Here is a 27,464-nt window from a genome sequence, read left to right as displayed (position 1 = left end):
TCAAGTCAAAGAATGTTTATTTATGTGAGGTCAGTTCAGCCATGACCAGATCGAAAACCTTTCTCCCTCAGAGCACCCTGGAGAAACACACAGAACTGCAAACCCAGGACAAGCACAGCAGCAATCCCCAGGCCCTGGGCACACCTCACTCACTGGGGGTGGTCCCAAAGCACCACGTGCTCGGATGCAGCGGCTGGGAGGCCCGGGCTTGGCGCTCCATCACTGCTGACACTTCTCAAGAGGGGACAGAGCTGTTTACAGGAAGCCATTTGTTACAGGGGCCGGCCTTCTCCTCCCCCTCGACCCCAGCAACGTCCCTTTCCCACCCCACCTTTCATCAGAAGCTTATCTGCTGCCCAGAGAGGCAGCCAAAAAGTTCATCCAGGTTGGAATTTGAAACCAGAGATTCTCAGATGTTGTGGCTCAGGCAACGGTGCCACGATCCATTTTAGAACTAAATTTCAGGGAGTTTTCATTCTATTTGTACAGGGACTAATGAGTAGCTTGGGATGTGAACACTAACCCCAGGGCATAATTCTCAGAACAGGATGATAGATTCTCAGTCTCCTGCTCTAATTATACAGGCAAAAATTGGAATGGGAATGAGAAGAGTCAAGAACAGGACTCAGGCCCCATATCAGCTTAATGGCATCATTTTCCCAAGCACTGAAATACTTTGAGGGTCAACAAAAAAATGCAACAATCACCTCCAACCAAAAAAAAAAAAGACTCAAAAAAAATAATGGGGCAACTGAATTCCACATTAAGCAAAGCTGTGCATGGAGACATAACTACAGAAGCAGCAACCACCAAGCAACCGTTCAAAACTGTAAAACAGTAAGGCACTAATGATGTTCATCAACACATGACTAAAAATTGACATTCATCAATTAAAAAATAAAAAATAACATCAATGCACATTTTGAAAAGGCAACTGTTCCCATTAAAAAAGTTTCAAATTCTCAGCTCCAACTTTTGCTGCTCCCCACCTCCATTCAGGCACTGACTAGTTAGACAGTGTTGCTCACAAGTTCTGCAGGTTAACACAGACCAATTACAATGAAACATCTCAAAGCATAACCAGAAAGCATTTTTTTGAGAAGTTACTCGGTGAGCCCATTAAGATCAGCAATAAATGTTAGAGCTGTCAGTTGGTCACCCACTTACCAGAGTACTGCAAAGCACTCAAACACCACCACAGCAAGCACAGCCACTTGTTTTTAGTGCTTGCAGGCAGACTTGCATCTATCTTTCCCTTCAAGGTACAACTTAAGCTTCCAAACCCTGGAGCTTGAGGTCCCCTATGCAGCCATAGCCACAGGAGCATGAGGGGAAACAGCAGCATTAATGCTAATGGAGTAGCATTAATGAATTGCTCATTAATGCTACTCCACGAGTACACTTCAGTCCCTCTCTGAGAGCTGACAGGTCCCTTAAATTCCTTTAATTCCATTCTGATCCTGCTTTGCTAGAGATAGGCAATTGCCCAAGGAGTATGAAGTCAGTGACACCAGTTTCCTTCAGAAGGTCACCTCACACCCATTTTGGTCAGTATTGGTCAGGTTCAATAAACAAAGTAGTGGAAGTGTTTGTGTCCCATTACTGATCCCTGAAGCCATTCAAGGATCCTTTAGACACAAAGGACCTATTAAGGCTTATTTCAGAGATTACATAAAGTATTGCACACTATTTGTCTGCTTCAACAGTTTAAAAAATGAAATCTCATTTCTCAGAGATTAGTAACATTATTAAAAATGTTAAAAACAAATACAGAGGTAACTTCTTCATGTGACTCTACTGGAATATGTAACAGTTAATAGATGGGGGGTAACAGAGGTCCATCTGTGCAGAGATTTAGCAACAGCAGTTTTTAAACAACTGGACAGCATAAATCCCAATTAATTGTTTTTGCCCATTCTAAAAACTAAGGTGATCTGAAATTTAGGACTATCCATGAACTGCACTGTATGATTTCACCAGCACAAAAGAGCATCAAGATTCATTGCAAGACAGCCTCCCAAAAACTGTCAGTTTCAAAGAGCTGACTTTGGTCAGCAATCCAGAAATAAATAAGAAAAGGTATAGGAATGAGACACCCAACAGAAGACCCTGGTGTGACTGCTGGAAGGGTTTGGGAGGCTGGGACAATCCATCAGTCCCTTGGATTGTCTGGCTTAGGTCAGCAGCTCCGTGACACAGGTGGTCTCAGGTATTTGGTGCTTCATGACTGAGCTCACCACAGGCAAGTCAACCAAGTCTTGCGGAGTTGTTTTGAATCAGTCCAAACCTGGAGGATGTAACAAACAAGTCTCCCAGAGTTCTGCTGAGTGTCCCAGCTGTCAGTTGCACACAGCAGTCCAGGCAGAGGGAGCAGAAGTCACTCTGCCAGCATTTGCAGGCGCCGCTCATGCAGCAGCAGCCTGATCTCCCTCACTATCAGGGGTGAAATGAACAGGATTGTGGAACTCGTCTGTGGAAAGAAGCAAATCCAGGACAATTAGAGCAACCAGAGCTGCAGTCCCCCTTGTTCAATGTGCATCCAAGGCCATCCCAGGAAGACACAGGCTTAGAGAAGCAGTGACAGAGTGGCACAGCAAAGGAAGGGCTGAGCTTGCAGGAAAGCTCATACAATTTCAGCTGGCACGATCACCTTTTCATAAGGATGAGCTCTCCAGCTCCTCAGGGACCTTGCTCCTCACCACCTCTGCTGGTTACCAAAGTGGCCTTCTCCCTTGCCAGCACAGAGGCAGAGACATCTCCTGGCACTTCCAGCAGAGAAGACCAAGTAAATTGTGCAATGTTCACCACTGTGGTGATGCTGAGGACATCAGGGCCTCAACAGCTCTCTGCCCCAGCAGCAAAACAGGGCCAAGGCATTTTCAGTTTTGTTTCAATACCCTCACCACTCTTTCCACTAATCTTCAAAACCTAACAAACAAGCAGCTTAACTTCAGCTCTCTGAAAATATTAGGAACTATGTACCATGGAGATGCAGGAGGGAGAAATCCCGCCTTGGAAGTCAGGTGGTATTTGATTTAGGAAATGCATACAGGTTTTTTTGGGCAAGTACTTTTGTGTCTCTGCTAGAATCTCAGTTCCTGTTGGGTAACATGACTTTAAAAGATGCAAAATGAACTCATTTGACTTAGACAACCTGAGGCAAAGCCACACCACTGGCCACTTTGAGAACGGTATCAGAAGTCACAGTTCTCATGTTCCCACAAAAACATCCCATGGCAAATTGAGCTTCAACAAAGAATTTTCTAAAAAGGTGATTTCTTACCATTAGAATGAAGAAATAGAAAACCCACATCCATCCCAGGTTCTCCTGGATCAAAGACACTAGATACTAAACAGAAAGGAAAAAAAAAATATTATTCAAACTGGGAAGATAAACACGACTTTCAGGCATCATACTTTCATTTTCTAGACTTTGTGGGCTGTTGGCACTCCACACAGAGCTGATCACAAAATCTTCCAACTGATCTTTTCCTGTCAGAAGGGATGACTCAGGACAGCAGCCTTTTTCTGTACAAAACCCACAGTTTCAGCAAAGCAGAGACACCACCCCGAAGCTTTACAGTAACTAAGAACAGCACAAAGACAGAAATGAACTACAGTTTCAAAGGGTGACAAATTGACTCTGCTGAATACGAGGTTTTTGCACGGAACACTGGGACATAAGTGGATCTAAGTACTCTCAGAAGAACTAAAAGCTCTAAAATGGGTTATAAATTACACAGGACATTTTCAAGAGCTGTGCCACCAGTAACTGCTTAACCCTTCATCTAGCCAAGACACTTGAGACTACACTCTGTTCTGAGTTGCATCCTGGCTCTACTGGGCAGCCGGGGCCAGACAAGAAAATCTATCTCTTATTAGCAGATTTATACTCTGATATTGCACAGGGGCCTCCTTCTTCACCACTGGGTATATCAGAACAGGATGTGAATTTCCAACATGCTCATTGTGCATTTACTGTCACTCACACACCCCCGGAATGACGTCGTGCTTGTCTCTGCTGGAATAAATGCAGTGTTGGAAGGGGAGGCAGGTGGAATCTCTCAGAAGCAAAGACCCATTTTTTATGATGATGTGAGTTTGGATGGTATGTGTGTGGGAAGACAAAAACACTGAGATGATGCCAGAAGGTCACTGAGTGTAACAGTGCACTGATATCTGTCCTCAAAGCACTTGTAATTTTCCATGTTCAGAGATAAGCAGCATCTATTCTACAAAACAGTGACTGAATGATTGTATTTATCAGGCAGTCAATGGCAAGCACAAATCCAAAGCTCTTTCTAGAAAAGAAACTCACAAGCCTCGTCTGCATCCTTGGTATTTTACCACCACTGGAGGATGCCTGGAGAAACACTGGCTCCAATCTCTCTACTAAATCCTCCCCAAAGCACCACTGTGTTCTTTCACGTAGCTAACACTTGTATTTGAGAAGAAAACATCCCCAGTGGGCACACTGTCACTTCCTCCTCTGCAACACTCCACTTCTCAGACTGTAAGGACTACTGGAGCAAGTGGAGCTGGGTTAACAAGGTGTAAAAGACATCCACAGATAAAAAGAGAAAGCACAAATAAGAGCAAATTTTAAATCACTTCATATACACTGTAACATTCATAATAGGTATTCCAATTTTACTCAGTTACAGAGATACACTTTTCTGTAAGAGAAGGTTTGCCTATCACTTCAAAACAAAACAAAAAAAAAAAAAACAACCAAACTTCAAAAAGCTTTGCAAAGTGTGAAAAAAAGTATTTTGAAGTTCAGGATATGAAAGTCTGTAAAATTCACTTGAATTACCAAAGTGCCTTAACATTAGCACTGTGAATACTTAGTTTAGTTCTTAATTACATTGTTTCCACTGGAAACTTTGTTAAAACAGACATGTTCCCTTGTTTGATTCTAAAGTAATTATTTTTAAAAAACCCCAACCCTCTTTTTCTCCCCCAACACAAATTCAGATTGAGGAATGCACTAACATCTATAACCACAACAGACACTTTTCCTCCTTCCCCAGACCTCTCTTTTCCTTGGCAGCCTCACCTGGCCCACGGCAGCACCAATACTGCCTGTTCCATCCACAATTCCTGTGACTGTTGCCAGAGCCTCGCTGCTGCCTTTCACCAGATCCTGACGCCCCAGGTCAGCAGAAATTGCAGAACTGATCATGTTAGAAGGGCCTCCGATGAAAAATCCTGAAAGTGACAAGAAAACAGCCTTGGTGCAAAACAATACTCACAAAGATTCTCAACAAAACATCTTCAAAACACAGATTTTCTACCATGAAAGCTCAGGACAAGAATTAAGTCCAGGGACAGTGCTCAGAGACAAACTGCAGGTAAAGGGATACCTGAAACACACAGTCATAGAACACCCTGAATATCTGGAGTAGTCACACAGAAATAGCTAACAAGAACATTTTAATTAGCATGGACACCCATGCTACAGCCTCAGTCTCCAGGGGTTCATGGAAGAGATGGAAGGCAAAAAAAATACCCACAACAACAGGACAGAGAGCTCTGAAATAAGAGTGTTTGGAAATAAAGGCTCTATTCATGCAGGCCTAATTCCATAACACAGCACAGTATGTGTGGCAGCACAAAAAGCTTGTGACCTCTCCCAGCACACAGGGTATTTTGGATTCTGACAAACACCCTCAAGTTTGAGCTGCAGCTCATGACTCTGCCATATCCCCACTTCCTCAGATACCAGATCATTGCTAGGTATTTTGGCATAAATCCACCTCCATCACACTGAGCCAAGACAGATCCCCTCAGTTCCAGGCCATGATTCTACACAGTCTATATTCTATACCTCCCTCTGTAAGGCAGTTTTCCTACAGCTGTTTTCCAAAAGCAACAGAAACTGGGGCCCAATTTTAACTCTTTCTGCAAAACCAGCAGAGATGGCAGCACACACAAACATCTTACCACCACCTGGCTGGTGTTACTGATTGTTCTGCAATGAATTTACATTTCTACCAGCATAACAGTGGATTTTGAGGAGTTACCTGTAATTGCCATGATCACAGCATTGATGGGTTTGCTGTTTGGGGAACCTGCAAGAGAAAGACCAGGTGAGTGTAAATAAAACTTGAATGGTAAGAGAATCCTTCATTTATCTCTCTGGAGAAGTCAGACTCAGCTCAAACTCTCATCACAAAGTATTCAGCACTTGAATCAGCTCTTTGATTCTTCCTACATTTTCCAAAACACAAATTCCTCCTTACAAAGCCATGTCTGAACACCTACAGGTTCCCCTTGCCTTTCCAGCAGCATGTGCACATGCTGCTAGTTTTCCACTACAGCCCCTCAGTGCCTCTCAGACAGTTTTCCCTGGTATCTCACCTCCAGGCATCACCTGAATTCCTCACTCCCTTCCCCTCAGGGCCCACACATGGTGAGTTACTGCACCAGGCAAGGTGCACCCTCTTCATATATTCTCAGGCCATTATCCCTCTTATGGGCACAATAAGATTTCCTGGCTTGGCTGATGGAAGCTGAATTATCACACTGCAGGAACTTTGGATCACCTGAGGCTTCTGTATCTGCCCAGACAGCAGCACATTTTCAGCTAAATACAAGACATCTGGGGCTCTGGCTGTTCTGCTACCTAGTCACAAACTTCAAACTTCATCAGCAATAATTTCATGTTTATTTCCAATTCACTTTTTAAAGCAATGAGTTAACACAAGAGCCTACAAAAACTCCACCAAACCCAATCCTTGCTATTCAATGATAATAACTTATTGACCTTACTTCAAGACCATCTGAGTAAGCCTGCATAATTCCAAAAGCCACTGTTCATTTCCAGATCCGGCAGAAATTTCTGCCCACAGATCTCAAAGTGCTCTATAAAAGTCTGTCTGGACCACCATCCCATTTTGGAGGAACACACAGAGAAGTGAAATGGCATCCCAGTGAGTTAAATCATTCTGTACCACAGGACATTGTCTGAAAACACAAACCTGTCATCCCTAGAAGTGCTTCATAGATGTTCCACAGAAATTACATATTCCCATCTCCTTACACTGTTTTCCCAAGATTCCTTTCAAAAACTGGACACCAAAAACTATATCTATCATAAAAGAGGCAGAAACTCTCCAATTTCACCACTTTCAGAAGTAGTGAAGTCTAAGAGCTTCTCCAATCTCTGAGTAGTGAATATATACTGCAGCACACATCTGTCCACAGATTCTCTTTCCTCATAGTATAGGGATGCACCTGAGACTTCTTGCTCTGCCAACTATGGTGTTGACACAATGACAATGCCAAAAATCTCACTGACACTGGAAAAGGATCAGTACCAGAAGGATCAGTGCCATAACTCACCACTACAGGGAAATCCAGCCACTCAGAGAATTCATTTCCACCCAATTAACCAGAGAACAGATTTCTTTCTGTGCAGTGCCACACTTGAGCAAAATAGACCAAAAGGCCCCATTCTGATCCAGAAGCAGTCTGAAGACCAGAAAACCTAATGAGAACAGGCTGTGCTCTGGTTCTCTCCAGGAGGTACTGAAGGAGCCTCTCATCCCTGTGCAGCACACGAGTACTCACGGCTGTATCCAAAGAGAGAGCCCACAGCAAAGAGCAGGCTCACTGCCAGCACGGGGGCTCTCTTCTGCAGCACATCAGAAATCAAGCCCTGGATGGTCCCACCTGGTAAAAAAGAAGTTTCACTGTCAGGCTCAGGATGCTGACACCTTGAACAAAGCTTGTTTCACTGAGTGCAGTGGCCTCCTCATCAATACACATTCCCTCTAAAATCCTGAGCTAAGCCTCCTGCCCTTACTGCCCTGGACACAGAGACAACAGTAAATTTAAGTCTCAGATAAAGCAGAGAAAACTACTCATACTGATTTACTGGGAGTTTATTGCTTCTTTTATTTTCTGGCATGCCACTAGCCAATGCTCCTACTTTCCTTCCTCTTCCCCTACAGAATCACCACAGCTCTAGGACCACCACGACCCTGGATTAAGCAAGCTGAATGCTTTGACTGGCTCCTTTATCTAAAAGTGCAAGAAAAGGCAGCTCTTTCTCACAGGGAAAACATTATCAACACAGGGGCCTCACATTCTCTGCTGTCTCACCTACTTAGGGCAGGTGCAACTGAATGCAACAAATGCCAAAGGCCAATAAAAATCACTTTATGTACCATTGGTACCTCTGCAGGAACTGCTCTGCTGGTAAAAGTCAGAATGCTGAGAAAGCCTAGTGCAGAAAATGCCACAGAGGCAAAACCAGACCCTGAATGGACCCAAACAAGATGTCTATTAAAGCTAACTGGACAAGGGAATAAAACTAGAACCAGAGGACAGGAGAGTGGAAGTCTAAACACATATACAGAATGTACTCTTGATTCTGGAGGAACCAGGTCAGGTTTTGCAGCCAGCAGAAATAAAAGCAATTAGGTTTAATTTCTCAATGTAACACAGCTGGTGCCTGCTCTCCTGAGATCTGCAAAGAGTCTGTCCTTAGAAAGACAGGACAGACAGGACAGTACAGAATCCACCAAGTCCAGATCTAAATCATCCCCAAGGGTACCTGTCAGAAAGGAAGTAGCAAGCAGGGGCCCCATTTGGTACATAGAACTTTTCTTATATGTTAACTCTAATATGTTAACTCTTGAGGGGGTCATATACTTTGTGTTCAAGGAAAAAAACATAAGCCAAGCAGCCACAAACAAACTTAGACTTTTCCCACATTAAGTGACCAGCTAGATCCCACTGAACACAACTGCTCTGGCTGCATTCACTGTCTCTCATTCTCAGACACTGGGGAGGCAGCTGCAAGAAGGTGTCACTCCCCTGCTCACTCACCTATGATTCCTCCCACATCATACCAGATTGAGAGCTGGTCAGCTTCTGCTTCTTTCCATCCAAAGTTGCTGCTGAGGTAGAAGGGCAGCCAGAAGAAGAATGAGTAATTCACCAGCTTCAAGCAGGCATAGGCCAAGGAGTACTGGAACAAAGAGGGTCAGCGAGCAGTTAGCACTTGAGAAATGCAAGCAGCATTTCTGCTTATTTCCATAAAGCTCTGGATCCAGCTAAAGCTTTCAGAGGAAAGCACTTCTGAATTTCAGGTAAGAAGGCAGCATCATGAAAGTTTAATGCTGAACATCAAAGGGAACCCAGGAATACAAAAATCTTTGTCAAAAAGGTTATTTTTTTATCACTGAATGCAATGGGTTAATGCACTTTCAGTGTAATCTTGAGAGGAAATGACACTAGGCTTCAAAAAAATGAAGAAAATCTAATTCACTTTCTGAAGAGAAGAGAGCCAGCCACGTGACACAAAACAAGCTTGAGATTTAGTCATCTGTTCATCATGCTGAGAAAAGTTATGTGAAGTGGTTCCTCTGTGCTAGCTTGTGCTGCTCAGAAGGCTCATCTGCTTACAGCACCAGAAGAGAAAGCTTCACTCATAATCCCCAGGCAGGTATTCCAGGACATGGGATGAAAGGTTTGCCCAAAGCTGAGCACAGGCTTCCACACCCAACAGCTGAGACAACTTTCTTTTGGTTGCTGGGCTCAGTTTGTCCTTAGCTAGCAGATCCCCACCTACAGAGCCTTCATGTGTGTGGCAAAGATTAGTTCTCAGGGGCTGCTGGCCCAGCATGCAGAGGGACAGGTCACCCTACTTCAGTAAAGACAGCAGTTCAAGGAATTCATTGGAAAAGGCAAACTAGGATGAAGACGTTAAAGCACAGCCTTTGAGGCTCTGTGCATATGGACACTTGACTTTGAATTTCAAAAAGCAGATCTTTTATATATATTAAATTCCACAAAATCATCTCTTCTGAATTTATATTATTTTAATAGATACAGACTTCTAAGCTGTATTATTAATGCTTTTTCACTCTTACAGGACACAAACTAATTTCCACCATAAATGGAAGACATGGGGATGTTTGGTAGGGTTCTCCTGCTTCTGGGTGTGAAAAGTACACTGTACAAAGTGATATTTATTACAACTCACTAAGAAACTGTCTACCAGATTGTCTGAGTGATTAAACATTGAATTCCTAGAGGCTCAGGGGAAAGCTGTCTGTGCTAAAACTCTTCCACTGTATCACTCAGCAGGAGATGAGAGGAGCTACAGAAAAAATATGTCAAATGAATTCTTTGTAGAATCTTGACAAGGCTTTGGAGATTCTCTCAGTATTTGGTCTCTCACCAATCTGACATGGTACCCCTGTTTGGATGGGCACTCAGTTGACATCAGATAAACTCCAACTAAGAGGTGCTCAGGTTGCCGGATTAGAGCCTGGAATGTGTCCCCAAAACCCGAAGTTCAAGGCAAGCAACCTCAGCTGCTGCCATCTCCTTTTGCTCAGGCCAGTGAAAAAAGTCACAGATCAACTGAGGCAGACACCATCACTAACATTTTGTGTGAGGCACTTATCCAGAGTAGGAAAGAACTCAAGATGGGTTTGCTTTCTTTTGCCATCCCTCAACTGCAGCCTTAACAACAGGACTGTGGTTGTCCTGCACTCAGCACACTGACAATACCCCCATCCCTTCCAGATTTTCTGTTGCCTTAATCACAGCAGCCAACTGCTTTGCTCAATAAGGGTACCTGACAACACTGCCCATTCAGTAGTTCTGCTCCATGGCAAATCCAGGCAGTTCCCACTGCTCTGCTGAGCAGCCACTGTGCCCCCTTTCTTGTACTGGTTCTAGTATTCAGGGGGCACACAGAATGTATGTCCTGCTGCAGAAGGTTAACCCTGTTTTTAAATGACAGGTTAACTGTTCAGCTGAACATGAATTGGGCAACACTGCTGATACAGAAGCACAAGTTTTCAAGGGACAGGACAAGGATATGTGGAAACTGCGTCATCAGGCCTTGTTTCCTGTTGCTCATAAAACACCCTGCACACTTTGCCAGATGTTACATCATGCTGATTCAGGCTTTTCAGGCCAGCTTTCTGCTTTAAGATAACTGAAAAACTCCAAATCTCAGAATCAGTGCCACAGAGCTCTCTCTGTGTGATGCTCAGTTAGGAGTGAGAACCCCACTCCTCAGGGCAGGCTCACCAAGGAAGCATCCTACAGCCACCTTTGGCCATGGCCTCCCTTGCAAATTCACAGCAGGAAGGGCAGGATCTCTGCTGCACTTCACTGGCCCATTACATGCACTCCATGAAGCAGGATGGGAAGAGCAACACACAGCACACATCCAGACAGCATCATCCATGTACACAAGGATAGCAGGCCCAACCCCAACATTTTAACAGCATGAGACATCAGATGCCAACTACTACAACGTATGGTCAGCATATTAACAATGATGTGTACAAATCCTGACAACACAAAAAGACAGCTTTTTGTTCAACAGTTAAGTCAGCTCTTACTTAAGAATCTGCATCCTCACCAGTACTACACCAGGAAGGCAACAAGCCTGGAAGAAGCCAATGGCCTTGGGCTGGTTGTCATTGTCAGTTGCTTGAATGGAGTAATTCTGGTCATCATCATCTACATCATCATTGCCCATTAGGGGTCTGTTGGCATCTTCTTCCACACTGGCTTCATCTTCATCTGCTCCAAGCTCAGGGAGGCCTAAGTTTTACAAGGAATAAGCGACAGGAAAAACAGACCACAGCCTGTTCACCCTCTCCCCACTCTAAAGCTATGCTCACTTCTTTTAAGCAATTCTAGCTTCCAGCAGTTCCCTTGCTCTCCCATACCTCCATCCTCCTGTGGCTTAGAAACTCTTCTAGATGGTGTTCTGCAGTGCCGCCAGTTTCTACCCTTTGTCTTCTAGGGCTCTTGAAAGTACTGTGTGATCCTGGCGTCGCTTTGTCTGCTCTGAGTGTCTGGCCATTAGTTGGAAGACACAACAAATTAGTGCACTTCCCCCCCTTATTGAGGGCTTGGGATCCTCAGCCTGGCCCTGGGTGCCACCTCCCTCGAGCGTGGAGGCTGAGAGCAGCAGCAGGGCCTCAGACACCTGCTGCTGTTAATGCCTCTGCTGGAATGGAAGGCCTGGGAACTGCATTGTGCTTCCTGGGATGCAGAGCACTCTTACGAGCACACTTTATGGCAGCTTTAGAGCTCCCAACTTTACAGCCTTTGCAGGTACCTGGGAAACCTCCTCCATAGCCCTGTCAAAGCCCCAAAGTTCTTTTGTTTCCCTGTTGCACTCTGACTTGCCTACCACCTCCTCAGAGAAGAAACACATCCAACCCAAAAGTTATTTATCTGGCTGTGGGAGACCTGCAGACCAAAGTTACTTTCCCTTCCTATTGCACACTTAAGGCTTGCCATAGTTTTCTCCTACAATAGCCAGTTATCAGTTTGCCTGCTGTTTCTTTAACAAACACTGATGTTTCAGGTGAAGAAAAACTGATAATTAGGATAATTAGGCATATGCTAGTGGAGATGTTAGAGCCAGGCTGTTTTACTTTGCTTTAAAAAACATCCAGACCCTATTCATGTGACACATGGCAACATTTAGTGTGATCTTGGCAAGTAAAGCATTTGCTCCATTGAATGCACTAAGGTGCAGCACCATTTGCTAAGAGCCCTGAGGATAAATGCTGTCAGAATGAGCAGTACTCCATGGGAAGCTGCAGATCTGCTCTCCTGAAGGGACTGAAATAGCACAGCTCTTCCACTCACCCACTTCCTTCGGCGACGTCAGGAGCCCGAAGAACACAATGACTCCTCCAGCAAACTGCACGGAGGCCGTCACCAGGAAAGCATACTGAGCAGAAATAAATAAAACATTCTTTTTTAAAGCACTTTCAGTCACAGACACCTCCCTTTCTAATGAGGGTTTCTTTACATTCCAACCTCATGAGGGAGCAAACACAGCTGCAACAACCCAGATTGCATCCATGACACCTGGAAACAAGTGATCTCTGCATCCCCTGAACAGACTGGGTCCCATCTAGGCTTATCTGTACTGACAGCAGTGAGGAAGGAGCTGAGCCAACACAACCAGAGATCCAGCTCTATTGGAAGGGACTGCTCAAAGAAGAGTCAAGCACCAAATTCAGACAAGGTTGCTCAGAGCCTTGATCAATCAGATTCTTGAAATCCTCCAAAGGCAGATCCTCCAGGGTCTGTCCCATTGTTCCAGTGCCCAACATACATCATAGGATAATGGTTTTCCAAACATCCAAATGGAACCATCCCTGCTTCACTTTACACCCACTGTTTTTTTGCTCTCTCAAAGTGCAGTCCTGGAAAGAATCTGGCTCTGATTTCTCGGCAAACTTCTCCCAGGCTTTGAAAGGCTGCTCTTGGTGCTCTAAGCCTTCTCATGTCCAGAGTGACCAGCTCAGCTCTGCCAGCCTCCTCAGAGGCCCCATGCTATGAGATGTGCTGGGTCACTCCCATTCCCTATGCTCAGCTGTCCACTGCCACACAACAGCCTGGCCTCTTCCCAGTCACAGCAGCTATGTCTCCATGCCCTTCCAGCTCCAGGGACTCCAGTCAACTCAGAACCTGTGATGGGTGACTCTGAAGAGCACTTGAAGCCACCCAAATCAGAAGAAGGTATAATGTGACACTAGAGTTCCTTAATAACATCAGTCCCTTTTACAGAGGAGTCTTGGGCTCATTTCTCCCAGCTTGGAAGAGTCGGGAAAGGAAAAGTCTTTCTATCCTGCCTCCACAGAATTCAGGAAGATGAAGTTGGATACATGAGGCTGTTACCTCTCAAAGATAAAAAAACAGTGCCCTGCCCCATTCAGACATGCAGGTGTAGCTAGAAGCCAGGCAGCAATACCTACCTCATAGCCATACTTGAGAACACAGGAGGCAAGGAATGCTCCAAGGATATTTCCCACAGATGCACAGGCACTCCAGAGTCCAAAGACAAAACCTCTCCTGCAGAAGGGAAAGAAGATTTGAAGCAGACAATGCAAGGACAGATGACATTAAGAACAAGACAAAAACAAAACATTCAAGTGAACTTTAACTTCTGAATAAAGTTACACCATTTTCCCTTCCACTTCAAAGGAGCTCAAAGTTCACTTAAAACACATAACAGCTTGGAGGTGCCAAATAGATAAGCCAGAAACCCTGAAACATCTGTGTTAAAGGAGAGTGAGCTGGAAACAAGGTTACAAACTATGACTAGAGCTCCTCTGCAATACCCCAAAGTGAGAGTAGAGCCTAGCATGACTCAGTTGTCATTAGCCTCTTTAAGCAGATAGAAACAGGTTTTTCAGTGGTAGGAAAATTAAAGTTCAGTCACTCTGCACTATGGGATTTTTGAAGTTTGAACCTATGCTTTTAACACACAGCTGTGTTCACACCAGGCTGTTCTGTGGCTCCACAAAAAAAGTGAAAGAGAATGTAACAAGTAAGGCATATTTCATCCTACCTAATTTTAATTATGATCTAACAGTTGGCCTTTCTGGTTTGAGCATTTCAGCTCAATCTGTTACTCAGCATGTCGGATAAGTGAGTCACTGAAGAAAACTCAACTTACCCAGCTTTTCCAAACCAATTTCCCATGACAGCAACCACACAGGGCCAGCCAGTGGACTGCAGCAAGCCATTCACAACCCAGAGACAGCAGTAGAACCACTTGTTGTAGAAATGCAACCATTCTGTGAGTGTGCCAAATGAGAACACCTAGAGGAGAGCAGGGGGGAAACAGAGAAGACAACCTGAGGCTACTGCTGAAAGACGAGCAGGAGTGGGGTCCTAAAAAAAGGAACAAGCTTTCAGGGAGCTGTGCAGGGGCCAGGGCAGAGGCCAGGCTGGTGTAATTTGAGACACACACAGCACAGGGCTCACAGCACCCTCTGCTGAGCCAGCACAGCTCTGACTCCAGACAAACGTGCTGTCATGGCACTTCCTCTCCAAAAGACTTTTGCCTCCCCAAACAGCACAGTTATAACAGGAGAATAGAAGGAAGACACAAATAGTTTCAATGCCAACACTAAAAATACAGTAGTCTCTTGATCTGCTCTTGTACTGACATGCTAATCCCTGAGGCTCTCTGCAAACACAGAGCACTCACGGGTCATGTATCCTCACCAAATTTAACACAAATACTACAGCCAGCTCTCAAATTACCAAGTGCTCTAACCCAAAATAAACACACATTGTCGCACAGGGTGCTTGATGCACAAGTTCAGTCATGTGTCTGCAGAGCCCAACAGGCCACAGTGGAGTTTGTAGCCACTGGTAAAACAAACACTCCACACATTTTACCACTACTTTAATAACCAGAAAACCACGAGATAAAACTGATTTACACTTATCTGAAGTGGCTTGAAATTTAACACAAAGCAGCTTTTATTTTAAGCAGACATTTTTTTTTGACACATACTTTCCTGGCAATTTTATAAAATAAATAAATGACTGCCTGGTATTGTTAGGATGTCCTTTAAAGAACAGAGCAAAGATTGTGTTTGGAAGCAAAAGCCTCAATAACAACATACATGGTCTAAGAGATGAAGTTATACTACAAAACAGTCCCCCAAAGCCCAAATACACTAATCTTGAACAAAAGCTGTTCTTTAAGTCTCTAGACAGTGTCTCAAACTCAGGAATTTCCTTCTGACACAGCGTCCAGAGCTAGACATTGCAGGAAGGGGAGAGTCATCTATGCCCCACGCTTTAGACCGTGCAGTTCATGCATCCAGCACGAAGTTAGAGCTGCAGGCTTTGAGACCACTGAGGTACAGCTACAGCTCATGAGCAGATTCACACAGAAACACAGCCTCTTCTCCCCTACAGCAAAACCCTACCCAGAAACCCTGAGGCAGATTTTTAAATCCCACTACTATGTTCCAACTTACCACCAGAGCAGAGGAGCACATGCCAAAAGACAAAACCCAGCGTAAATTCAGGCGGTCCCCAACTATGCCGCTGACAAAGAGACCCTGAGAACAAACCACAGCATTAAATAAAGCCAGAGGATCTGCACCTTACAGCTGTAAGAATTAAAGGCATAGAAAGGCCATACTAATCCAAACACTGCTGTTACATCAACATACAGTTTGATTCTAACCACTTCTCCTGCCACCAAAGAAACCCTGCTTGTGGCTGCTCATTACATTTCTTGTTTAAAAGAATTCAGCTGGGAACTCTTGGAGAGACAGAACTAGTCCTCCCCAGTGACAGGGTGTAAGAAATTCTGAAGAGATAGTATTTCCCTTGTGTTTGTTAACAAGCATCTTCACATGGCTGACAGGCATGGGCAGAACTAACAGAAACTGAAAGAGCTTTGCCTCTGAACTAAGCTTTTTATTGTGGGTGTGATCTTCCCAACAAGAGTCAACCAAAGCTGAGCAGTTTGGGGTTAGTTTTACTCACCACAGCATAGGAAAACAAAAAGATGGTGTCTAATGTTCCCAGGAATAGAGTTGCTTCTTCTGCATTTTGAAATAAATGGCTGCTGTTCCAGAGCTACAGAGGGAAAATTTGGACAGGTAAATGGGGAGAGGCATAGCTCATTCTACTCTTTTTCAATGGAAACCCCAGCTCCAAAGCAGAACAGCATCTGGCCCAAGCAAGCTCCCATTTCTCCAACACTTTAGTTATCAAATCAGGAACAATTCTGGCATTATCTTCTGGCAGAAAATGTCCACTGACACTTTGCTTCACTTCTAAAATGCAAGCTAGTAAACCAGAAGTGAGAAATGCTCCTTTCACCTGGATCAAGACAAATGAGTGGCAAAACAAACCCTACTTCTAACAAGCATGCAACTGTTAGACAGCTTCTTACTCTGAAACACTGATGAGCATTTTAATGAATAATACAATAAAGGCATATTCTGTTTTACGTGCAGCATCTCTTCTGTACTTCTCTTGCTGTCTTCACTAAATGAATAATTCCCTTAAAGTATTTGTGGCAGCAGCCAAAATAAGAAATGACAGAAAACAAACAAAAAAGAAAGCATACAAAAGCAACAAGGGGAAGAAATAGACTGGTTGGAAACTATTTACAACAAACTCCAGTCATCACTAATGTTGTTGGGTTTTGTGCTTACCCTGAGTTTCACTTTAGTTTCAATATGATCAAAAAAAGGGAAAAAGTTTCACTTGTCCCCAAAGAAAGATTAGTGACATCAGATAAAAAAAATAGCAAGCTTTGAGGATAATTTGAAGAATTAATGAAGTGAATCAGAACAAAGTTTTCTTCCCTTCCCACCACGCCTCCATTAGAAAACAAACAAACCCAACCCAAGCCCAACCTACAGATGTGCCTAACTCAAATATCACAGTTTCAGCTTGATTCTACCTCTCCAGGAGAACATCCTGTACAGACAACACTAATCACACATCCACTTAGTTTAACATAAATTGATAACTAAAGGGTCAGATTGACCATTTTTCTTGATCAGACACATGCATCTCAACATCCAGTAAGAGATGCATGTGTCTAATCAAGAAAACCATCTAAACACCAAACCATCTATATATTAAACAAAAAAATCAAAACAGTTTCCAAAATATACTAGTTGTTTGAATGCTAGTTAAGGAACTAAATATGAACACCTTGCATTTCGTTTCAATATCCCTGAGATGCTCACTCCTTTTGGCCATACTATAAAATCCTGAACACATTACAAGCCAAATGTACTGTTTTCACTTATCACAAGAAGTCAGCATTTGTCATCCTTCTATTCCTTCTGTCAAACATTCAAATAACCAATGATTTCTAATGCAGGCTGAGCATTTCAATGCTCCAGCAGCTGACTTGGAACTCCCAACCCTAATAGATCTCATGGCCTGTGACCAAGATTTTGATGTGAGATTTCTTCCATTTCTCAAAAGCATCAGGACAAAGCATTACCAAAAAAAAAAGAAAAAAAAAAAGCCCTAAAAACTCCATGGTAGGAAGCAGGAGGTAGTTCTTGCCTTCCCATTTGTGAGAACCAACCAGTTTAAAACTTCCTTTCCTGCAAGCAAGCACTGCTTTAACTGAAACCAGGATTTCACAGACAAGGGGTACTGGATGTTCAGCATGGAAACCAGGCCTTTCAGATGCAAGATAAAATGTCATCCATTTAGGATAACAGCTAGCACTGTCAGACAGCTCTCTTCTCTCCTAGTCTGGCTATCCTTTTAAGAGGGTGGCAGCAGCACCACTGCCACAGAGAAAGCACAGCCAGGATTTCACAGAACTCTCTATATGCCCATTAACTGCTTTGGTTTATTGCCTCCAACCCTTCAGAGGAAGAGTCCCCCTTCCCCCTCCTCCATGCCACTGCAGACTCTTCTGGGGCCCCCTTTCCACTGGAACACTGCAGCTTCTTGAGAAGTTTCTCTCTGGGCTCCACTAGGGAAGCTTTCAGCATTGCCTGGTGATCCATAAAACTACAATGCCAACACCTGAAACTTCTACTCACATTCTGAGAAGTGAGGAACACCTAAAGGGAATTCTTCAGCCCCACAAGCTCAGCCCACTGGCAGCTGCCCACCTTTCCTAGCACTCCCTTCTCCCTGGTGTCCTTACCTCATACGGCTGGAGCTCGGGGGCCGTGCTGTTCCGGGGGGAGGGAGTCCACTGGCTGGAAATGCTGACTTTGACATTACTGAATGTTTTTCTGGAGGCATGGAGCAGCGAATAACTGCCAGGAAACACACAGACAGGGGTCGGCCCAATCTCCTCTGGAGAAAGCGTGGAAATACAAATCTCTGAGCACTCAGCCTACCTGAAGAAGGTCAGCAGGAACACAACAATATGATGGTGGGTGCAGTGGGACACCAGGCCTCTGTTGGCAGGCTGCCTCCGTAAGCCTCCAGGCACAGCCATGCTCTGTTCCTGGCAGCCCTAGCCCTGCTCCTGCCTTGGCCACGAGGGCTGGATGGTGATTAAGTCATTCTTCTTCTCCCTTAAACAGAAGAAGATGGGAAGGGAGGAGAAGAGAAAACCAATTTGAATTAAAACATGTGTATGAAGTACAGCTCAAATCCAGATGGAACAACTCCATGCCATGCCTTTCCAAGTTGTTTCACACCACTACCCATTCATCACTTGTACATTCCTCAGTAACTTCTATGGCTTAAGGTGTCTTGTCATTCCCATTCTCCCAGTACCCTCATGGCACTTCTTTTTTGGTTCTCTCCTAGCAGATGCCTCTTCAGTGCCCAGGACCAAAGGAACACTCCCCTGATCTACCAGTTTCCAGCATTCTCCCATTACAGACCATTGTGCACCATTTACACACACGGTGCACTACAGAGTGACCATAAATAAGAGCTTTCTGCTGCTACCTGGCTGGACACACTCAGGTGATGAAGCCACAAGAGCAGTATTTGGCTATGGCTGGAGAAGGGTTTGAGATCTGACTGCCTCATTAAGATGTTGTTGAAGGAATATGCCCAAGAGTGGACTTGCATAGATGGAAGAAGGGAAGTAGCTGTGAGGACAGTGCTGAAATCCAACAGCTGGAATCCTTTCCTGTTTATTCTCAAGCCTGACATTACAGCTCCAGCAGTCCCTAACTCATCAGTACAGCACACAACAAATCACACCTTCCTGTCCCTACAGGGCATGGGTGTAGGGCATGGGTGACACCTGCCTCAACCTCAAGAGAACCAGGAACTGTCAGTACTGAGGGAAGGCCATCACAGACACAGTTTCCTCATGCTGCTCCATGTCACACCACTCCCCAATGCCCCAGCTGTGCTGGCATGGCCAAGGGATGATGTTTGCTAACAGGTTTTGGGAAACAGCCCCACTGGGCAGTGAGAGGATGAATCTCTCTCCACACATTTCAGAAGACATGGCAACACCACAAACATTCTGAATGCTGAGGAGAGGTAAACTGAAGCACCTCCCCTCTTCCCCCAGAGGATCAGCACTGAAACAAGACAGAATATAATGCCTTTGAGTCCTTTTGTATCCACAGGTGCTGTTTGTAATTATTTGCACATCTGACAGAAGTCTTTCCAAGTTCAGCTTCATAACCTCACCTGGATAAAGTAAAAGTCATTGCCCAGACAGTCTCTCATCCAAATTTCTGTGGCTGAAAACTCTTAATTTCACACAGACTTTCTATTCCTCCTTTGAAAGCTTTCATCAAGACACCTTCCACTGCAGGCAGTCTCCCTTCCCTGTTCTCCCAGTGGTGACACATGCCTGACCAACAGCAATATCCAGCTACTGCTGGATATGTGAACCACTGTGGAAACTGACATCACATCTGACCTCCAAAAACAGAGTGTGGCACGGAGATCCTCTGAGTAACAGGGACCCAGCTACGACAGCTTTGAGACACCAGAGTCACATTTATCCTACACCACACCTGCACACATTCTCATCCAGGGCAAATGCAGTGAGTCTGTACAAGACCTGGCACCATCTGTCTCCACACAGCCCAGGAGCTCTTGGGCCACACTGCTGCTGCTCCAGCTGGCACACAGCACCTCCTGTCTAGACTGCTTGGGTTCACACAGAGGAAAAAAAAGTGCCTACAACTGGAGCTGTGGGAAGGCCAGACTAGCCCTGAAGAGGCAACTTTGCAAGCAGTCTTGATACTCCCTTGACTTGAGGTCCCAGCACCAGTGAATGAAGACTCAGCACCCACACAAGCACCACAGTGCAGCAGTAACCCCACAGCCCAGGGCTGTCCCCACACAAGCTGCACTGAGAAGGGAAGCCAAGGCACTCCAGTTTCCCAGCTCCACCATCCTTACAGGCCCGTGAGCCACACGGTCTGCTGGTCAAACACAAAAGGTTCCTTGGCTCTCCCTTCCCTCCCACCAGGCAGATAACAGAGCTGTCCCCAGGAAAGCAAAACACTGCCAGTTGTGCAATGCTGTGGGGAAAAGTTCCTTCCTTGGGTAATCAGTTTGCAGCCCAAAGCACAAGATTTACTACTTGCTTCATGTCAACACATGCAAACATAGATCTTATTTGTCCAAGATACTGAGTCCTTTTAAAGCTAAGACCTGGTTTGACCTTAAAGTCACCTGATTTTTTTTAAACAGCATTTGCTATCGAAACAATCTGTTCCTCAGAGCTCCCCAATCTCAGGTCTTCCTTCTAGAAGGCTTTTTGGCACAGGACACTTTCACAGCATAGAGATAACCACGAAAGATTTTGTTTTCCCTCTATTTTCATCCTGCCCTTTCTATATTCAAAACTAGCATTCTTCCTAGGCTAGAAAAATCTGCAACCAGTTTTTTCTTTAAAGTTAGTCTAATTATTGTGAGAACACCACTGTAACTTTGTGGTGGAGGAAGAGCAAAAGCTCAGCAGCAGGATGACCCATGGAACTCAAGGCAGTGAAGCACATGCCTTTAAGAAAGGAAGAGGAGTGCTTTTAGAGTGTTAGACTGCCTCATATAACTATTCAGCACTATTTACCTACAGCCAGCCGGTATTCTGAGTAAGCTTTTGATAGGCTTCCACCCTTATTTGTTAAGCTCTTCTCTGTGTTCTGCCTTATCCTTTCACTTAAAGGCTAAATAAGACACCTTAAGTTCAAAATAAACACCCTTAATACTACCCTACTGCCCTCCAAAGCCGGCAGGAAAGCACAGCCTTAACATTCCAAAGTGCAGAACAAACGAAAGGATGTTTTCTTCAAAATAATAATAATTTTAAAAAACAATTAAAACCCCATCAAAACCCAAACCAACAACCCCCCACAGCCCTATGCCATTTTTCCAAAGAGACAGAACAGCGGCACAGCCGCAAACCCACCCAGTGCCCTCGGCAGCCGGCACAAGCAGACCGTGTGTCACCGCGGATGCCCGGCCGGGTGCTCTCCGGGAGGAAGGACAAGGGGCTGCCCCGAGCACCCCAATGCTCCGAGAGCGCTCCGGGCTGCCGGGGAGGCCCGGGCCGCGCTCCCGCCCCGGGCACGGCAGCCCAGCCCAGCCCAGCCCAGCCCGAGGAGGGGGCGAGGAGGAGGAAGCGGCTCCCTCCGGGCTCTGTGGCCACGTCCTCGGCGGGGCGGGGAGCGGAGCCGAGCAGGAAACGCAGGGCAGGGCAGGGCAGGGCAGGGCCCGCTCCGCCACCGCCGCCGCCTCACGCCCCGGGGAGCAGCCCGGCCCCGCGTTCCGTGCCCGGCCCCGCGTTCCGTGCGCGGCGCCCAGCGTGGCCGGAGGAAGTCGGCGGGAGGAGGCGGCCCTTCCGGGCGGTCCCGCGGAGCGGCGGGAGCTGTAGTCCGGCCGCAGCCGCCGCCGGGGCCCTGCCTGCCCCCTGCGCGGGGCGGGAGCGAGCGGCCCGGCCCCTGCCCGGCCCCTGCGCGGCCCGGCCGAGCCCGGGGCGGGGCGGGGAAGGGAAGAGAAGGGAGGGGAGGGGGCGGACTACAGCTCCCGCCGGCCCCGCGGCAGGGTGGCGCTACCTGTCCCGGCCGGGCAGCGCCGGCAGGTGAGCGCCTAGCACCGAGCTCCTTCCTCGGGCCTGCGGCCAGGCGGGGGAAGAGGAGGAGCCGCAGGCCCGCCCGGCAGCCGCGATGCCGTTCCCCAGCTCCGGCGCGGACGATGCCTTCGACTACCTCTTCAAGATCATCCTGATCGGCGACTCCAACGTGGGGAAGACGTGCGTGGTGCACCGCTTCAAGACGGGGCAGTTCAACGAGAAGCAGCAGAACACCATCGGCGTCGACTTCACCGTGCGCTCCATGGACATCGACGGCAAGAAAGTAAAGGTCGGTGGCGGGAGCGAGCCCGAGGCTCGTGGCGAGCAGCGCCTCGGCCGAGCCGCCCTTCCGTGCCGGTGCCTGGAAGCCACGGGACGCACGGCGCCTCCTGCTCGGCTCTGCCGAGGGCAGCAGCTGGCAAAAGCTGGCTGTCTCTAATCCGGGGTGTTTCCCACTGGTGAAAGATGTCCTGGGGGAAGCAGTCACCCTAATTTGGGTACATACTTGTTCTCGTGACGTCTCGGCATCTACTTGAGGAGAGGCATTGTGCTTTGCCTGCAGGGAGTTGTTTGGAAGAAGGCTATAGTTTGGAGATGTCTCTTCCCTCCAGAGATGTGGGGGTTTGAGCTGGGACACCAAAGAGGGAAAACCCCCAAAGTTTGCAAAGGCTCCACTTTGATGTGTGCTTAATTTGAGGGAAGAAGACTTCCAAGACAAACACCAGAAGAAACTGTCAGCTAGAACTTCCTTTGTGTGCAGATGAAAGTTAGGATATCTGGCTTTTACATATAGGCTTGCTCTGCCCAGCCCTGTGTTAGGGTTCTTTGCTTTTCTTCTTGAAAGGCTGTAATGTTCTGTGTCTTTTACTACAGTTGTTGAAAATGGGTTTCTTAGCCTCTTTGCAAAACTGGGTTTACCCTTGGAGCTTTCTCTTTGGTCTGTGTAGATTGACTCTACAGGCTTGTAAATGGCTTTTTGGATCTAGGGAGGGCACAGCCACACTGGTGTAATAGAGTGAGCTGGGACAGGTCTGGCTGCCTTCTGGACAAGGGGCTTCAAATGCTGAGGGCAAGCACCTAGGAAAGTGGTGCTCAGGGGTCTTTACAACTTCTGTCCTTTCTCTTACAGATCCAAGTGTGGGACACAGCCGGTCAAGAGCGCTTCCGGACAATAACCCAGTCTTATTACAGGAGTGCCCATGGGGCCATCCTTGCCTATGACCTTACTAGGAGGTCCACATTTGAATCCATTCCTCACTGGATTCATGAAATTGAAAAGTATGGTGCTGCAAACTTGGTCATGATGTTAATTGGTAGGATTTTAGTTTTAAATATTGTGTTATGTAGATTTTTAATATGGATATAAAATCTCCCTCATTTCCTACCACTACTTGAAGCATCTATAGACTATGCATTAAGGAAGAATTCAGTTCTAATTAAAAGAGATCACCAAGTGTGTCAATTCAACCTAAGCTTAAAAAATGAGGAAAGTCATAGCCTGGTCCTGACAGTACCAAACCCACTGCAGACAGCAAAACCCTTTTCCAGTTATTCCTTTCCTGTTGGAATAACACAGCAAGCTTTGCTGCCAGGCTGGAGGCAGGGACCACCTTGTTGAGGTTAGAACTGCAGCAAGCCTGACCCTGTACTCCTGCTGCACGGGAATGTAGCAGCTCAGTAATTCAAGGTGAAGGGGGATGCACAGACTCCTGGTTCTCATCTTTCCTCTCTGCTCTCTTGATATGCATGCGCATTGCTCTGTAATGGGATTCCGAGCAGGTAAGACAATAGATGGGGAGATGGCTTTTGCAGAGCTGGAGTAGCTTGCTTGCATTCCACTGGCGCTCAGGAAACTGCCTCTTGGAGGAGAGCAGTGGCTGGGAATTGCCGGGAACGGAGCTGGTAGGAAGCCGCGGTTCCTGTCCCTTGGGTTTCGTGGTTATTATTGCTCTTCTTTCCCCCAGGGAAGAAGCTGCAAACGAGAACACTGGTGTGGCGAAACGCCAGAGCCTTTCTTGCCCTTATTTCCATTGGCGTGGCTGAGCCTGTTGCAGTGTGCTGAGAGCAGCTCAGCAGCCGGGGCTGGGGCAACGCTGAGCCCCAGGCAGGGCCCCTGAGCTGCTGCCTCTGCTCCCAGCACCCTCCCTGCTTGTGCTGCGGAGATTTCTCCTCTCCTTCCTCTGGAAGAAGAAAACGATAAATTCTGACCTGCTTCTAATGCAGTGCTTGGAACTGGGGGCAGGGGAGGTGTAAATCACTGCACTTTGGCTGGTTTTTCCTAACTTCTGTCATGAATCTAAAGAAAGAGACTTGTCTGTATGTGGTGGGGGATGGTGGTGGTTGTTGGGTCTTTTTTAGAGAGAGAAATTCTGAAATAAGTAAAAAATGAAGCTTTTGTTAAGAATCCAGCTTGGTGCTTTCTTCCAAAGCTGGTGCTGTTTGTTTTTCTTACATTGGCAGAAATCATTGTACATTTAATTACACTTAGTCATGTTACACACCTTTCTAGCAGGAAGTTGAGGTTAGGAAACCTAACTTTCATATCTGGAACTGAAGGAGGAAAAGGTGGGTGGGTTCCTCTTAAGAAGGCAAATAACCTGGGGTTGGTTTTTTTTTTTTGTTTTGGTTTGGTTTTTTGGTTTTGTTTTTGGGGTTTTTTTTGTTGTTGTTTTTTTGGTTTTGGGGGTTTTTTTGTTTGTTTGTTTTTTTCTTTTGTAGGGTAGGTTGGTTTTGATTTTTTTTTTCCTTTTAGAAATACTTAAAGGGACTTTATGAGAGGGTAGTTACTTTATATATATTCAAGATAGTAATTTGGTGAAGGGTCATCTTTAAACTACAAATGTAGGCTTCAGCCAGCTGCTATAACTGAATAATCCACATGTGCTGCAACTGCCTAAATATACAAAGATATTTTATCTGAGGTGTTTCATGACAGATTTTGACTAATGTGCTGCAAGTAAAAGTTTAATCTATACATGCAGAAACAAGTATATATTTTAGGCATTTAAGTAGCTGATCTGAATTCTTGTCTTTCTTTTTACATCACCCTGGAAGATTTTTAACAAAAAAAATATTCAACTTAAAGGCTACTTAATATTTAAAACCACTAGGGAACAGGACAACAGTTGCTTCTAAATAATCTTTTACTTACACTAAGTAATCAGATGAACACAGGTTTTTAGTTTTTTCTTGGATTTCATCTCTTTTGCTATCATATGATTTGCTGCAGTTTTAAACCACAGTCTATATTTGTGGCTCTGATGTTCTCACATCTTGTTCTATGCAGTAACTCTTACTGCCAACATAAATCTATTGTATAACAAAACTCAATTCCTGCATCCATTTAAAAATAAATTTTTGAAAGACTAAGTGGTTGAAGTATCTCTTTGCCTTCTTTTAAGGGAACAAATCGGATTCGCTGGACAAGCGCCAAGTGCTCTTTGAAGATGCCTGCACCCTGGCAGAGAAGCACGGGCTCTTAGCTGTGCTGGAAACATCAGCAAAAGAAGCTCAAAACATAGAAGAGGTGTTCACATTAATGGCTAAGGAGCTGATAGCCCGAAATACCTTACAGCTTCATGGGGAGAACCCTCCAAACAGCTTCAGTCTTGACTCCAGGCCAGTGATTGCCAGTCCAAGTGTGGAGAAGACCCAGTGCTCCTGCTGAAGAGAGGCTTCAGGGAGAACTTGGAAACTGCCATACTTCTGAGGCTGTTTGATTCAGTTTTGTTCGGTTGATGAAAGTGTTTTATGTGGCCTCAAGCCATCTCTCTTGATATTTCTGCCTTGCAGTTTGGCTTGTGAGTATTTTCAGAGATCACTGTTGTTGTTGGTAGCATAGGTTGCTTTGAACATAGCAATGTGAACTTCTGAGATAACTCAGGAAGCTGCCAGGCCTTGCCCTAACCAAAGAGAACTATAAAAGTTATTGCCTTTAATTATTTCCTTACATGTCTTTCTGGCTGTGTCAGAAGATAAATTTGCACCAGAGTTCTGCACTGACCCTTCTAAGCTGTGTTGCTGGTTTTCAGCACTTTCCCCTCTGCCAGTAGCTGTAAAAAGTCTGAGGCATGCTTGGACAGCACTAACCCACTCCTGCCTAAACTTTCATTTAGGAGCTCTCCTGAGGTCAGGCAGGTAGCCACCCATGCCAAGGAGCTTAATAACATTTGTGAAAGAGTAGAGGATTTCACATCTGCCCTGAGTTCCTCATCAGACAAACCTGGAGACATTTCAGGGATGGCACAGCAGGCAGAATATGATATACACTTCTTCCTGGGGTGAGAAAAGTTGCCTTTCTTTGCTTTGTAATAGTCAGGATTGTTTCCAGTACTGTTCTCCATCCTGCTACATGGACTTGCTGGGAGCAGCAAAGCTTCCAGTGAAAGGACCTTTTTTCATTCCTCCCTGCTAACCTCATCTTGCTTTTGATGTGCTGATTTTAACTAAAAGCCTTCTGTAGCTTGTGATGGGCCAATAGCAGCTTGAGACTATCCCTGTAGATGTTGAAGGGAGTGTGAAGGATGGATGCAAGCTCTTGTAAAAGGGGTGAGGTGGTTTAAATTAGGTAAAAAGTTAAAAATTTACATTGTGTTAGAGTGGTAAGGCAAGGGTGTGGGGTGCACCAGAGAGGTGAGTATATCTGCTGCTGCTGTGGAGACTGAACATGGTGGTAGCAATGGAAGGTTTTGGATTGCTCCTCCCCGTCACAAGCTCTGCTACTTGGGACTCACTTTTCTGTATACCTGAACTGAATGAAGGGTTTGGGATGGGGTTTTTTTGGTGAAGGTTTTGAAGTTGTTTTTTTTTTTCCTGTTGCTTGCCAGTTTTTCTCCCAGGAGATGGAAACAGGGAAGGAGGAGGAGGAAAGAAATATTAGAGGAAGTAATTTTTTTTTGGCTGCAGTCCACATGTACCAAAGTGTATTACTTAGTTACTCTTAAGCTATGAACTGCAACTCCAACTCTGTAATGATAAAACACAGTTTGTGTTCCATGCAAAGCAGCCTTGGGAAGGCAAGGGTGTTGCCAGCTTACCCAATGGCTGGCTGCCCCTGTTTCCTAAGTCCTTGAAAAATAGGGAAAAACATGTAGCAAGTATTGCTGGAAAATCTTGTCTTAGAAGCACAAAAAAATAAAGGAGAATGAATAATTAA

The 27,464-nt window shown here is 45.6% G+C and overlaps 2 protein-coding genes across 4 annotated transcripts; one reads left to right on the top strand and one right to left on the bottom strand.

The window, feature by feature from the left end:
• SLC37A3 (solute carrier family 37 member 3) lies at positions 1–22,701 on the bottom strand. Of its 3 annotated transcripts, none has more exons than XM_066551070.1 (15): positions 22,446–22,701; positions 18,648–18,827; positions 18,449–18,563; positions 16,303–16,395; positions 15,786–15,869; positions 14,465–14,610; positions 13,761–13,857; positions 12,643–12,727; positions 11,396–11,580; positions 8,839–8,980; positions 7,576–7,677; positions 6,027–6,074; positions 5,060–5,211; positions 3,284–3,349; positions 1–2,470 (listed from the first exon to the last, which is right to left on the bottom strand). In XM_066551070.1, the coding sequence occupies exons 2-15, from the start codon at positions 18,746–18,748 to the stop codon at positions 2,378–2,380; spliced, it is 1,509 nt and encodes a 502-aa protein (XP_066407167.1). In that variant the 5' UTR covers positions 18,749–18,827; positions 22,446–22,701; the 3' UTR covers positions 1–2,377. The 3 variants fall into 3 exon arrangements, with proteins under 3 accessions (XP_066407167.1, XP_066407166.1, XP_066407168.1); XM_066551069.1 differs by lacking the exon at positions 22,446–22,701 and adding an exon at positions 21,647–21,790; XM_066551071.1 differs by lacking the exon at positions 22,446–22,701 and adding an exon at positions 21,647–21,790 and having other exon boundaries at positions 18,449–18,539.
• RAB19 (RAB19, member RAS oncogene family) lies at positions 22,267–27,464 on the top strand. The gene is made up of 3 exons (XM_066551072.1): positions 22,267–22,598; positions 23,439–23,622; positions 25,711–27,464. Exons 1-3 carry the CDS (start codon positions 22,404–22,406, stop codon positions 25,974–25,976), a joined length of 645 nt encoding a protein of 214 aa, XP_066407169.1. The 5' UTR covers positions 22,267–22,403; the 3' UTR covers positions 25,977–27,464.

Source organism: Molothrus aeneus, chromosome 5, assembly GCF_037042795.1.
Source record: "Molothrus aeneus isolate 106 chromosome 5, BPBGC_Maene_1.0, whole genome shotgun sequence".
Lineage (NCBI taxonomy): Eukaryota > Metazoa > Chordata > Aves > Passeriformes > Icteridae > Molothrus > Molothrus aeneus.
The sequence above is the reverse complement of the archived record's forward strand: the minus strand, read 5'-3'. Positions and strand labels throughout refer to the sequence as shown.